The 14,965-nt window shown below is 38.9% G+C and overlaps 1 protein-coding gene across 4 annotated transcripts in view; it reads right to left on the reverse strand.

The window, feature by feature from the left end:
* Window positions 1–14,965, reverse strand: part of LOC108049303 (transcription-associated protein 1) — a 466,810-nt gene that overhangs the window by 260,470 nt on the left and 191,375 nt on the right. For all 4 annotated transcript variants that reach the window (XM_044456610.1, XM_044456611.1, XM_044456612.1 and 1 more), the window contains exons 8-10: window positions 14,635–14,719; window positions 14,435–14,578; window positions 14,181–14,384 (exon numbers count right to left, since the gene is read on the reverse strand). In XM_044456610.1, the coding sequence (XP_044312545.1) occupies window positions 14,181–14,384; window positions 14,435–14,578; window positions 14,635–14,719 (433 nt within the window). The remainder of the gene's footprint in view (window positions 1–14,180; window positions 14,385–14,434; window positions 14,579–14,634; window positions 14,720–14,965) is intronic.

Consider the following 14,965-nt stretch of genomic DNA (forward strand, 5'->3'; position numbering starts at 1 on the left):
GCTGCTGCTGCTGCCGTCGTTGTCGTTTCTCGGGTGGCGGGTGAGAGGTCTTGTGTTCCCCTTTATTTCCCGTCGCTGATTTCTTAGCGTTTAATTTTATATGTCTCTGCTGCCAATTTCGATGCTTTATTTGCTTTATTTATTTTGCCGTTTTTCTATTTTATTTTATAGGCAATTTAATTATTTATTTATTATTATTTTTTTTTAAATTCACTGCACGGTGTCGCGCGAGTATTTTTAATACTTTTGAATTGCAAATTACTTTTTGTAATTCGCACGGTACCGAGTATCGCGGGATCGGTTACGTTGAGCGCCAGTTATTTTAGTTTGGTATTTGGTATTTAATTAATCCCTATTTCTCCTAAACCTGTTAAGGCAGAGGATAATAAAGACACGGTGCGATATTAAGTTTATTATTTATTACTCCTAAACCTGTTAAGGTAGAGGATAAACAATACTTGATTTACAAAACACAGCTAAGGCTGCGGAGTACAAATTTAGACTAACATAAGGTCCCGGTCCGGCCGCGGCTCGAGGCTTTTGCCTGGTCGCAGCGCTGCCGCTAAAGTGCCGGGTCAGCACTTGGTATCCGGCCGGTGGCGATCATCCGCTGAGTAAGTGTTCCCAGCGCCAGAAATAAAGCGCCAGGTCAGCAGCAGATATCCGGCCGGTGGCGATCACTCGCTCCGCGAGTGCTCTGACCGGGCTCCGGGCAACTGCCCTCGGAGTGCGGAGTCGGCGGTTTCCTTACTGCGCGTGTTGGCCACCGGATATGGCCTGCAACTCGACAATTTGTCTTTGTGGGAACTGTGTGTGTTAACTTATACAGGGGTGGTCAAAAGTATTTGCACAAATTACACGTACTTACTCAAAGAAATGTGCAAATACTTTTGACCACCCCTGTATGTCGGAACGGCCGGGATCGGCCGACTATATCCTATAACTGCCATATAACTGATTGATCGGAAATGCCATAACTTTGGTGTTTGTAAAGTTAGGAAGCTGGGATTTCCTATGGGTTTTATTTTTGGCCAATCAATCCCACCTACCAAATTTCATATGGATCGGCCTATCCTATAGCTGCCATATAACTGAACGGTTGGAAATGCCATAACTTTGGTGTTTTTAAAGTTAGGAAGTTGTTATTTTTAGGAGTATTAAGAATGCATCATATGAATAATTTTGGAGAATATAATTTACAGAATATTCTTCAAGGGTATATCGGTTCCGCCCGAAGTTAGCTTTCCTTTCTTGTTATACCCTTGCAGAGGGTATTATAATTTTGGTCAAAAGTGTGCAACGCAGTGAAGGAGACATCTCCGACCCTAAAAAGTATATATATTCTTGATCAGGATCACCTCCTGAGTTGATATAGCCATGTCCGTCTGTCCGTCTGTCTGTTTCTACGCAAACTAGTCTCTCAGTTTTAAAGCTATCGAATTGAAACTTTGCACACAGCCTTCTTTTCTTTGCACGCAGTATATATGTCGGAACGGCCGGGATCGGCCGACTATATCCTATGGCTGCCATATAACTGATTGATCGGAAATGCCATAACTTTGGTGTTTGTAAAGTTAGGAAGTTGGAATTTTCTATGGGTTTTATATTTGGCCAACCAATCCGACCTACCAAATTTCAAAGGGATCGGCCGACTATATCCTATAGCTGCCATATAACTGATTGATCGGAAATGCCATAACTTTGGTGTTTGTAAAGTTAGGAAGTTGGGATTTTCTATGGGTTTTATAATTGGCCAATCAATCCGACCTACCAAATTTCATAAGGATCGGCCGACTATATCCTATAGCTGCCATATAACTGAACGATTGGAAATGCCATTACTTTGGTGTTTTTAAAGTTAGGAAGTTGGGATTTTTTATGAGTATTAAGAATGCATCATATGAATAATTTTGGAGAATATAATTTACAGAGTATTCTGCAAGGGTATATCAACTTCGGCCCCGCCCGAAGTTAGCTTTCCTTTCTTGTTTCAATTCAGATAATTCTGTGACCCGTTATGGTGTACACCGCAAAACGTGTTTTGCGCCGTCGGAGATTGCATGTATCTCATTCAATTTTTAATATTTTTGGATGAAAAAATTCACACATGTTGTTTAAATGTTGCCCTATCACATGCAAAATTGAGCTGAGACTATTCGTATCGCCAATAAAAATTCTTAATAGATGACCGATTTTGCACCGAATTAACTATACCCCCCCTTTAAAGCAAATTTGCAACGCAGTAAAGGGCGACACATTTTCGACCCCAAAAAGTTTTTTATTCGGACGCTGATGCACTATGATCAGCGTGCAGTGCAAGTTACGCGCGGAGCCCTTTTCCCCAATGGGTTTAACAAAACGAGATCGCGAGAAATGAAAAAGAAAACGGACAGACTAAATTAGAATGCATGCGAAACAAAATACTAATACTAATTTTGTGCTAAATTAATGCTTTTAAGATTGGCAAAGAGTCGGTAGTAGAAATAGTATGGTATAGTCTATTAGAGTCACTACATAGTACTCTAAAAGGTTCATGCATATCATAGTTAGATATACAATGATTTAAAGTAAGAAAAATAAAGTTCCTGGTAATTCTTTTAAGCACACAGAAGTTTAGGCGACCCAGTAACTCGGGACTCTCCCCATCCCCGTGAATATATATACCTCAGTAAAATTGATATATGTGCACATTTTATTTTTGATATTTCCGTCGTTCTAATAGTGACAGTTATATTATTTTGAGTACACCCAATTTTTATCTTATATGTATTCATGTTTCTTCATACATTGATTTCTTATCAGATCCAAATCTGGAGCATCGTTAGAATAAAGAAGAACGCAAAGTGATGCCCTTCAAAGAAAATTGATAAATGTGCAAAGTTCTTCATTTGCGTTTTGAGTGTGATACGGAAATAATTTCAAGGAACAAAGTGACTAAATTTGTGTGATCACCTAAAAAACCAAATTAAAAACAAGAGAGAACGCTATAGTCGGGTGCCCCGACTATCAGATACCCGTTACTCAGGTAAAGGGAGTGCGAGGGAGATGGAGATAGAAACTTTGATCACGCATAACTTTTTAACAAATGGTCCGATTTGAAAAATTTCTTCTACATTTCGATAGGTATTGATAAACACAATAAAACTGCATTTTTACTTTTCCGAAATATTTAAATTTTTAAAATCGTATATAAGCGATTGTGGGCGTTAAAGGGGGAGTGGCACCTTTTTCAAACAAACTTGCGCTGCGTAGGAACTCCTAGAATCTGCATGCAAAATGCCAATCTTCTAGCTTTTATAGTTTCCGAGATCTCAGCGTTCATACGGACGGACAGACGGACAGACGGACATGGCTATATCGACTCGGCTAGTGACCCTAATCAAGATATATATACTTTATAGGGTCGGAAACGCTTCCTTCTACCTGTTACATACTTTTGCACGAATACAATATACCCTTTTACTCTACGAGTAACGGGTATAATTATATTGCGTTACTTTGACAAGCTTTCAGTAAAATAAACGGTAGAAACCAATTAAAATGCCACGTGGAACCGAATTGAGTAAAGAAGAGCAGATTAAAATCAAAACTAAGGCTGATTGTGACGTTAAAGTGGGTGTTATTGCTGCATCATTAAACAGGCATCAAAATACTATATCGAATTTTCAAAAGTATCCGCAAAAATATGCTCAGAACATCCGAAAAGGTGCAATTCGTAAGGTTGATTAGCGCACTAAACGCCACGTTCGAGCTTTAGCAACTGATAAAATGATGAGTTGCACCCAAATTAAAGCAGAACTGAAGCTGCCAATAACTCGGCAAAGGGTGCAGCAAATTTGCCGAAAGGAGTTACATCTCCGATATGAAGCTAAGGTACCAAAACCTAAGCTATTAGGACGCCATAAAATGGCCCGAATTGCTTTTTATGAAAAATATAAATTTTGGGATGGTAAATTCCATAATGTCGTCTTTAGTGATGAGAAAAAATTTAATTTAGACGGCCCAGATGGAAACCAAAAGTATTGGCGAGACCCCAGGCATCCCCGGCTGACTTGCCACAGGCGCAACCATGGTGGTGGCTCTCTTATGGGTTGGGCGGCTTTTAGCTTCTTTGGAAAATCGCTAGTATGCTGTACCAGGTCACATTAATGCGGAAATATATACGAATCTCTTAGAAAGTGAACTTATATCATTTTCTGAAAAGTTCCATTGCGAGGATGTTGTGTTTCAACAGGATAACGCTCCTATACATGTTGCACGGTACACAAAGACGTTTCAGGAATCAAAAAAAAATACCCTTGATGCAGTGGCCTGCTAAAAGTCCGGACTTAAATCCGATTGAGGATCTTTGGGGCATCCTATCAGCTAAAGTTTTCGGAGGTGGAAGGCAGTTTGAGACCTTAAGGGACTTAAAGGTGGCAATTATTAGGGAATGGGCAAACATTGATAAACCTGTCCTGGAGAACTTGGTTAATTCAATGCCTAAACGATTGTAATTAGTGGAGCAACAAAAGGAAGACACTATATCATACTAAAAATTATTAAATCAGTTATATTATAAATGTATATACAACTTTTTTCTTATCAAGTCAATTTTGCACATTTATCAATTTTCTATGAACAATAATTTTAAGTTATTTTTTAAATATGAAACAAGGCTTTATTAAATATATTCGAAGCTCATTCATTTTGTACACATACTACCTACATAAATAAGAAAACTAAAAATGTAACATGAAGAAGTTAAACAAAAAAAAAAACAGCAAAAACTCGATGCACATATATCAAATCATTGAAACACCCGGAGAGTGCATACGTGAAAAACAAATAACTAAAAATACTGGAGTAGTGTAATAAAGGCAATCTTATTGCTAAAAACAGAAAATAAAATAGTATATAATAATTAGTGCTATGTATAAAACTAGTGCAAAGTTATTATAAAAACTAAGAAGTGCCAGGAGTAATAGCTCAATGAGCGGCGATTCAAAAAATGAGCGTAGAAGCTCCGTAGACCAGAGAAACAGTTATATCTCTTATTTCTCAACCCGTAGAAAGTAGAAAGAACTTTTTCAAAGAGCAACTCGGCCCTACTGACCATTGACAGTGTGAGAGCACGGTCTTGTTCTCCCGCCCTACTGACACCAACTCCCACTTCATGGAGCTTGCAGTGTAGAACCCCACCCCAGCTTCGACTCACAGCTCACCAGCCACGAGCACTGCGACCTCGTTAATTTCTGCAACCGCAGCCACTGCAACAACAACATCAACGGTCGCCGTTACCAACAACGCGATTTCGAATGCGTTTGCAACTTTTGCAGCGCCGAATAAAACTACAAGGCCAATTGTAAGTTCGAGTGCCAATATCGGCAATATGATGTGTTTAATGTGTTACTTTCTGAAAGTTTTTGGCTTAATGATGATTTAGGCCTTCCACTGTGCCAAAAAACTAAAAAGTTTATTCTTGGCGTATCAAAATGTTAAGGGACTAAATATGAACCTACACAAGCTTTATGCTGACTCCTCTGCATTCACCGAAGATATTTTGGCTTTTACGGAAACTTGGCTAAAACCAGAGATATCTGACTCTGAAGTTCTGTCAAATAACTTTAATACTTATAGGACCGATCGCCCCTCACGTAGGGGGGCGGTGTACTGATTGCCGTTGCCTCTAGCCTAACATCTGAAAGAATTCTCACTCATATCCCAAACGAAATTGAATTTGTAAGTGTGAAAGTTTCCTTGCAATCTTTATCTATTTTTGTTACATGTTCCTATATTCCACCTGGCTCTGATCTAGTAATTTATGAGCACCATCTGTCCGCAATAAAATCCGTACTATCCCTGCTTTCTAACAGAGACCTTTTGATTGTTTTGGGTGACTTTAATCTACCTGATATTTCTTGGTCTCCTCCCACTGACTCACTTGTCGCTATACCTTTATCCGCCCATGATTTTGTAGATGGCCTTTTAGAATTATAGTTACAGCAAGTAAGCTTTATACGAAATTCTTTAAATAGACAATTAGATCTTGTGTTTGTTTCAGACCCGTCCGAGGTCACGGTATGTAGAATCTTGTTGTACCTGAAGACGGATATCATCCAACAATGGAATTGACAATTTGCCTCCCCTGCTCTGATACCCTCTCTCCTTTAGTGTCGCCAACTAAAATTAGATGTTTTCGTAAATGTGACTATAATAAACTTAACGATATGATTTCTCACTATAATTGGACAGACTTGTACAATTGTACAGACATTGAAAGTGCCACTGAACTATTCTATATAGCGTTAAATACTTTTTTTAATGAATGTGTTCCTGATACCCTCTCTCCTTTAGTGTCGCCAACTAAAATGAGATGTTTTCGTAAAGGTGACTACAATAAACTTAACGATATGATTTCTCACTATAATTGGACAGACTTTTACAATTGTACAGACATTGAAAGTGCCACTGAACTATTCTATATAGCGTTAAATACTTTTTTTAATGAATGTGTTCCTGATAGGTTTCCTTTAAACCTAAACAGGCCTCCTTGGTTTACCAATGCGCTTCAAAGACTTAAAAACCTTAAATCTAATACTTATAAAAAGTATAAAAAATCGGGTAAGCCATCAGATTTTTCGAAATATGTAGTTCTCAATGTCATTGCTATTCTATGTATCTAAATCGATGTAAATTTGAATTTTCAAATGATCCGAAACAGTTTTTCAACTTTGTAATGCTAAGGCATCGGCATTGCCTTCATCGGTACGTCTAAACTCAACGGAGGTATCGACGGATTCTGAAATTGCTGATTTATTTGCTGAGTTTTTGCAAACTACTTAAGTTCGACAGCTTGGTCAATTTCTAACTACCCTAATCCCTTAAATAGGGCAAATTGTATTTTTACCCCTTTAATTACTGAAAATTCTCTCTTAATAGATTTAGCGACAAGAACGCCGACTTATTCTCCCGGTCCAGATGGACTTCCTGGATGTGTGCTCAAGTTTTGTGCGTCAACCAATTATAAACCGATTCTTAAACTTTTCAATTTGTCTATTTCATCATCAGTTTTTCCTACTATCTGAAAGGACTCTTTTATTATTCCACTTCATAAAAAGGGTGCGAAGGCTGATGCCAAGAATTATAGAGGTATTTCCAAATTGTCGGCAATTCCTAAAGCATTTGAACGTATTATCACTTCTCATTTGCAACATTTATGTTCCTCGCTTATATCACCGTGTCAGCTTGGTTTTGTTAAGCGAAGATCGACCACCACCAATCTTCTGGAATAGTCGTCAATTGTAATAAATGGATTTCAGAAAAAAATGCAGACTGACGTTATATATACAGATTTTAGTAAGGCGTTTGACTCCGTCAACCACTCTCTTCTTTTATTCAAATTAGATCTGCTTGGGTTTCCTGGTAATCTATTAACTTGGATTTCAAGTTACTTGAATGGTAGGACTCAGAGGGTTATATTCAAGAATTCTATTTCAAAATTGATCTACGTGACATCTGGAGTCCCTCAGGGAAGTCATCTGGGCCCTTTGCTGTTTACTTTGTTTATCAACGATCTTGCCTCTATCATAACACATTCTCGTGTACTAATGTATGCTGATGATGTTAAGCTTTGTTTATCATATAATGATAAAGCGTCGTAATTTAACTTACAGTCATTTATTTATTGATTGTTTTCATGAATGGTGTGAGTACAACCTTTTAAAGTTGAACTACCTTAAATGCAACGTCATGACTTTTTATAGGAGTACTCCTACGTTTATTAGTTATTTTCTTGAAAATACGTCACTCGACCGTATGTCCACTGTTAATAAAGCCATGAGTGTTCTTGGCTTTATAAAGCGTTGGTCAAAAGAATTTGATGACCCTAATACGACCAAATTATTATTTACCTCCCTTGTCCGTCCTATTTTGGAATATTGTTCGTCGGTTTGGAGTCCACAATATCAAGTGCACATTGACCGTATTGAGTCGGTACAAAAAAAATTTCTTCTATTTGCCCTTCGTAGTTTGAACTGGGATCAAAACGTAAGGCTACCTTCCTACCAGAGTAGATTACTGTTGCTTAATTTACCTACACTTGTAAATCGTAGAACAATGCTTGGTACTATTTTTATGCAAAATCTTATAAGAGGTGATATTGATTCTGCAGAACTTGTAAACCGCCTAACTTTCAATGTTCCTGTTAGACTAACACGAAATTATATCCCTCTAAATTTGCCACGATGTTCATCAAATTTTTGTCTGCACGAGCCCTTTCGAGTTCTATGTAATAATTATAACAACCTTTATCATCTAATTTGCATTTCAACTTCTATCCCGCTATTAAAAACTAATATTTTAACTCAGTTGCTTTACTCTTAATTGTGCCTTTTATTTTCACTTGTGTCTTGTCTCTATTTATTTGGTGTCGTTGGGCCACTTGTTTGTACTGCTCGTAGTGCATCAACGTCCATCAGAATAAAATAAAAAAAAAAAAATATCAAACAACAACAAGTGGGTCCGGCTATACAGACTGGCATGGATCGTTACATCCAAATCAAACGGAAGCTAAGCCCGCAAAATAAAATGGTTGGAAATAAACCAAAACAAAATTGCCCTAATAAAGGCAGCGAACAACCAGGGGCATCTAGTAACAGCAGATTCGCCCTATTGTCGAAATTGACAATAATCAATCCGAAGCTGGACAGGTTGTTCAAAAGAAACCAAAGCCTCCACCAATTTACATAAGGGAACAGAACTCAAATGCCCTAGCAAAGAGAATTGTTGTGCTGGTCGGGAATGACAACTTTTATGTTACTCCTCTTGTTTAAGGGAATGTTCATGAAACAAAGCTTCAAGCTAAAATTGAAGATCAATTCAGAGCTGTAACCAATTACCTAGACGAGGCTAGGAAACCCTACTACACGTACCAGCTCAATAGTAGCAAGGGCTTGCAAGTAGTGCTAAAGGGCATAGAGCCCGACGTATCCACCAATGAGGTAAAAGAGGCACTGAAAGAAAAAGGATTCTTCTCCAAAAATATTATTAATATTATCAACAAAAATAAAAAGCCGCAACCACTCTTTAAGGTCGAACTGGAGCCTGAAAGCAGAGCCTTGAAAAAAAATGAAGTGCACCCGATCTACAAACTGCAATTCCTGTTGCATAGAAGGATTACTGTTGAAGAACCGCATAAGCGAAATGGTCCGCTGCAATGCACAAACTGCCAAGAGTATGGGGACACACCAGAAACAACTACGGGCTTCGTTCAGTTTGCGTAGCTTGTGGTGGCTTCCACAACTCCGAACCTTGCCCTGCAAGCAAAGAAGACGCAAAGACGAAGAAATGCGCTAACCATAACGCAAACTACAGAGGCTGCCAGGTCTATAAAGAGCTGAAGAGTCAGTTTCAACAAGCCAAACCCGCACGCTCCCAGAATGCACGAAAAGCGTACGTGCAATCCCAAACCACACCTAATGTTTTCTTTGCGAAAGCAGCCAGATCTTCATTTGGGCCCCTCCACACAAATGGGGGAGTTTCATACGCCAGTGCCCTAAAATCAGGACTTGCCAATCAGACGAGGTTCCCACAAGCTCAATGCTCTGAGCAAAAAATAATAACACCTCAGCAAGCAATAGGACAAATACCAAACAGCATGACTTTACAACAGGGTATGATCCCATACCAATTTCCCAATAATCTAAATAATCGATGTCTTGTCTTCGAATATCCATGTGGAATGCCAATGGCGTTTCACAAACTTGAAATAACTCAATTCCTCAATGAAAACCAAATAGATGTAATGCTGCTGGCAGAAACGCATCTCACAAGTAAATACAACTTCCAAATAAGAGGTTATACTGCACAGATCATCCGTACGGTAAGGCTCACGGAAGAACTGGAATCTTAATCAGGGAACGCACCAATTTCACCAGAGGTTTGCAACAAATTATTTGCAGGCTACATCTATAAAACTACAAGCAGGCAACGGCAGTATCACTATAGCCGCTGTCTATTGCCCACCGCGTTTTACAATAACTGAAGAGCAATTCTTGGACTTCTACAATTCACTCGGAGATCGCTTTATAGCAGGAGGAGACTACAACGCCAATCACACGCACTGGGGATCAAGACTCGTGACCCCCAAAGGAAGACAACTGTATAAAGCAATCATAAATTTGAGCAACAAACTCGACTACTTCTCCCCTGGCAGCCCCACATATTGGCCAGCTGAACCCAGAAAACTTCCGGACTTAATTGACTTCGCTATGACCAAGAACATCCCAAGAAATTTAATAAGCGCCAAATCGCTATCGGACTTATCATCGGACCACTCGCCTGTTTTAATAACTCTTCTTCAAAGCCCGAAAGTAATCGAGCACCCCTTCAGGCTGACCTCGACTAGAACTAACTGGCTAAAGTACAAAAAGTACGTGAGTTCCCACAATGAACTAACACCACAGTTAAACATAGAGAACGACATCGACTTCTGTGCTAATGCCCTGGAGTCAAATCGGGGAAAACGACGTCTATGACGCGCTTGGCAATCCTGCAGATCGAAGCAACTCTTTAATGAAGCCACCCGCAGACTCACCAAAACCCTCAAGCAAGAAGAGGAGCTTGCGCAGCGCCGGTACATCGAGAAACTGTCGCCGACCAGTACAAAGCATCCTTTGTGGAGAGCTCACCCATATTTAAGGTCTTCTATACAATCAGTCACTCCGATGAGAAACTCCTCGGGTACTTGGGCCCGCAGTGACGAAGACAGAGCCGAAACATTTGCTTTACTCCTACGAAATGTATTTCAGCCGAACGCCGCCACAAACTCTCTTCAACTGCGTCGGTAGCTCTGAAATTGCAATTAACCCGATTTTGTTTCAAGCACTGGGCCCTACCTTGTTTGTCCTATACACAACAGACATCCCTACGAACGAAAGGCTGACTACGTCCACATTTGCTGGCGACACCGCAATCCTGAGCCGCTCGAGATGCCCAACTAGAGCAACAGCTCAACTGGCTGATCATTTAGTGGTAGTTGAGAAGTGGCTATCAGACTGGCGAATCAAAATTAATGAACAAAAGTGTAAACATATAACGTTTACCCTTAATAGACAATCGTGCCCCCCGCTAACTTTGAATAGTACTCAGATTCCCCAAGCCAGCGATGTAACATATCTCGACAGACGCCTAACCTGGCGGAGGCACACTGAATGCAAGAAAGTACATCTCAGACTTAAAGCTAGCAGCCTACACTGGATTATAAATTCTCGATCACCCCTGTGTCTGGACTTTAAAGTTATTCTCTACAACTCCACCCTTAATCCCATTTGGACTTACGGCTCTCAGCTCTGGGGGAACGCGAGCAACAGCAACGTTGACATCATACAGCTCACAATTAAAAATCCTGCGAACAATCACTGGGGCACCATGGTATGTTCGGAACGAAAACATCCACAGGGATCTGGGCATACCACCGGTCAAAGATGAAATAGCAAAGCAGAAAGCGGCCTACCATAACAAGGTTACACTGCACCCAAATAATCTCGCAAGGAACCTAACACGGGTTTCTAACAGAGCTCGTCTGCATCGTAACAATCTACCAACCCAGCAATAAATATTAGGGCCCGTTAGTCTAAATTCAGTCTACACGACTGTAAGTTATAACTGTAATATAACTTTGTTAAGATTTGATATACTTATTGTTAGTCTCATATAGATAAGATTCAATAAATAAAGCATATATTTTAATAAAAACAAAAATATATTTAAATTTTACTTAGGTATATCTGAGTATACTAACACGAAATTTCAAGTCGATCCGACGAATATTTTCGAAGTTATAGACACATTAGTGAAGGCGCGCCGAGGGATCTCGCAGTAGGGGGCCGATCGATAAAATGACAGTTTATTATGGTTTAGCGATCAGGAGAAATTGTGATTCAGTTAAAAATATGCATCTGGGCCACATTTGATCATTACTGCTCGACAGACAAGAATCAAAAACATGAAAAGTGCCCGATCGGACCAGAATCATGGTGCTCTTGGCAGCGGGTCGCAGCTGCAAATGAGTTATCTACGTATGAGCATGATTATTAACCAATTCCAGAAGATGTTGCACTACGTCCCATAGATTGGACATCTTAGCAGTAAAGAATGATTGGAACAATGGGTGGGTGGTTTTACTCAAAATAACAACGAGAGCTACAATCACCTGATATGGAAGATCTCTCCAAAGGTACTTTCGGCTGGTTTCAAAACGTTGGAAATGGCTACATATATAGCTGCTGGCATGTTAAATGAAGGCGCAGCATCACTTCTATATTATATGAAGGCAATGGGGGTCTCAGCTGGGCCCAATGCGCATTCGTATGCCGGCAGAGAAGATGCACAGCGCATAAGGATCTCTGACTTGAGAGCGCATGAGAACAAGCGGTAGGGAAGAATGGCTTGCAGACAACATCAAATTGAATTATTAGAAGCTGCTACTGCTGCAGATAGATTATTTTATGGTCCTGGAATAAATGACTCAGTGAAAGTTGAACAAGAAAGGAATGCTAACTTCGGGCGGAGCCGAAGTTAATATATACTCTTGCAGAATAATCTGTAAATTATATTCCCCAAAATCAGGTCGGTTGGCTAAAAATAAAACCCATAAAAAATCCCAACTTCCCAACTTAAAAAAACGAAAGTTATGGCATTTCCAATCGTTTAGTTATATGGCAGCTATAGGATATAGTCTGCCGATCCTTATGGCAGGTCGGATTGATTGGCCAAAATTAAAACCCATAAAAAATTCCAACTTCCTAACTTTAAAAACGCCAAAGTTATGGCATTTCCGACCGTTCAGTTATATGGCAGTTATATGATATAGTCGCCCAATCCGGCTCGTTCCGACTTATATACTACCTGCAATAGAAAGACAACTGGGAAAGTTTCAAACAGATAGCTTTAAAACTGAGGGACTAGTTTGCGTAGAAACGGACGGACGGACAGACGGACATGGCTAAATCGACTCTCCTGGTGATGCTGATCAAGAATATATACACTTTATAGGGTCGGCATTGTCTCCTACACTGCGTTGCAAACTTTTGACTGAAATTTATTATACCCTCTGCAAGGGTATAAAAACGAGAAAGGGAAGCTAAATTCGTGCGGAGCTGATGTTGATGTACCCTTGCAGAATATTCTGTAAATTATATTCTACAGTCGGCCGATCCTTATGAATTTTGATAGGTCACATTGATTGGCCAAATATAAATCCCATAGAAAATCCTAACTTCCTAACCTTAAAACACCATCTTCTCTAATCTCAACAAATCTTAAAAAAAAATAAATAAAAACATAAGGAGACATTTCCGACTCTATAAAGTATATATATTCTGGGAAGCTGGAGTAAAATCTATGAAATACAATCTTAAAAGGGTTATCGGGGACAACAGCCTAACATACGAAATGTCGACGCTCTTGTGTCAAATACGCGCATGTTTCAACTCAAGACCTTTATACACTGTGGAAGATGGTATTGATCAACAAGAAGTTTCTACTCTAGGTCATTTTTTGATTGGTAGACCACTATTAGATTAAGTTGGGCCAATGACAGACGACAAAAGAAAGGAAGTAAACTTCGGCACGCCCAAGTTTATATACCCTTCCAGTTATTACAAATCGACCACATTTCGATTTCTACGCCTATATTACTTAAAACAATGAAGCTATGTCGATTTTGCGTTGCATCGTTTCTATGGCAGCTATATGATATTGTTTTCCGATTTTAATTTTAATTAAAACCGTAATTCAATAATATTTAAATAAAACCAAATCCCTAATTATAATTTTTTGAATTTTTTTTCCGATTGTTCCTATGGGAGCTATATCCGGCTTGATCCGACTTATATACTACCTGCAATAGAAAGACAACTTTTGGGAAGGTTTTAAGCAGATAGCTTTAAAACTGAGGGACTAGTTTGCGTAGAAACGGACAGACGGACATGGCTAGATCGTCTCTCCGGGTGATGCTGATAAAGAATATATATACTTTATAGGGTCGGAAATGTCTCCTGAAAATTTTTGACTTAAATTGTAATAATCTCTTCAAGGGTAAAAATGTCTAACTCAAAGCATGTGATACCGCAAAGTTTCACTCAAGGCATCAATCAATTAATCATCACGAGAAATAAAAGTATTTTTGTAGTACTTACAATGCCACTAAAATGTTCTAATACTTCTTTTTCTTCTTTACTCCTAGATATCAATCCAGACGTTCTCTGTTGATTTGGATTAACGTTAATAGTATAAATATCTAAAGCCTCCATTGCATAATGGACCAAGTCGATATAAGAGCATAAAATTTCAGGGCTGAACAGCTTTTCGTGTTGGGGTAGACCTGTTTCAGATATCTGAAACTTTTCGAGACATTATGAATAATAAAAGTGATAAATTGTGAAAAACGTACCTTAGAGTTGAAAAAACCCCATGTTATAGTTTTAACTCCACCCACAAGAGTTTTAACTAAGCTTCGAAATTCGGCAACATTTACAGAATTCACCCATTGCGATCCAGTTCCATATGATTTTGTTTGTTCATTGGATATTTGATCCTAGTAGAATAAATTTTGTTTAGCAATAATGAAAATAATTTATTTACAATACATACATCCTTTAAGTCTGCCACATTAATAAGCGACAATGAAACAGTGCCAGTTGTATTTGTCGGTGCTCCAAAATTAGATTGTCCTTTGCTTTAATGTAAATAAATAAATTAAAGAGTTCAATGCAAAATTAATTAAAGAACACTACGATTTATTTTATTACCAAGAACGGCCATAAATGTTTTTATTGTTTTACAACAGCATCTCTTTAAATCAATACTAAAATCAATATTTAAATTTCATTTGGCGGAAGGACAGACAGGCGTTGTTGATATTCTTTTCACCGGTGTTTTTGAATGTTCAATTATAAATTATTATTACACCATAGTCGAGACC

The sequence above is a fragment of the Drosophila rhopaloa genome, unplaced genomic scaffold (assembly GCF_018152115.1).
Source record: "Drosophila rhopaloa isolate 14029-0021.01 unplaced genomic scaffold, ASM1815211v1 contig_133, whole genome shotgun sequence".
NCBI lineage: Eukaryota > Metazoa > Arthropoda > Insecta > Diptera > Drosophilidae > Drosophila > Drosophila rhopaloa.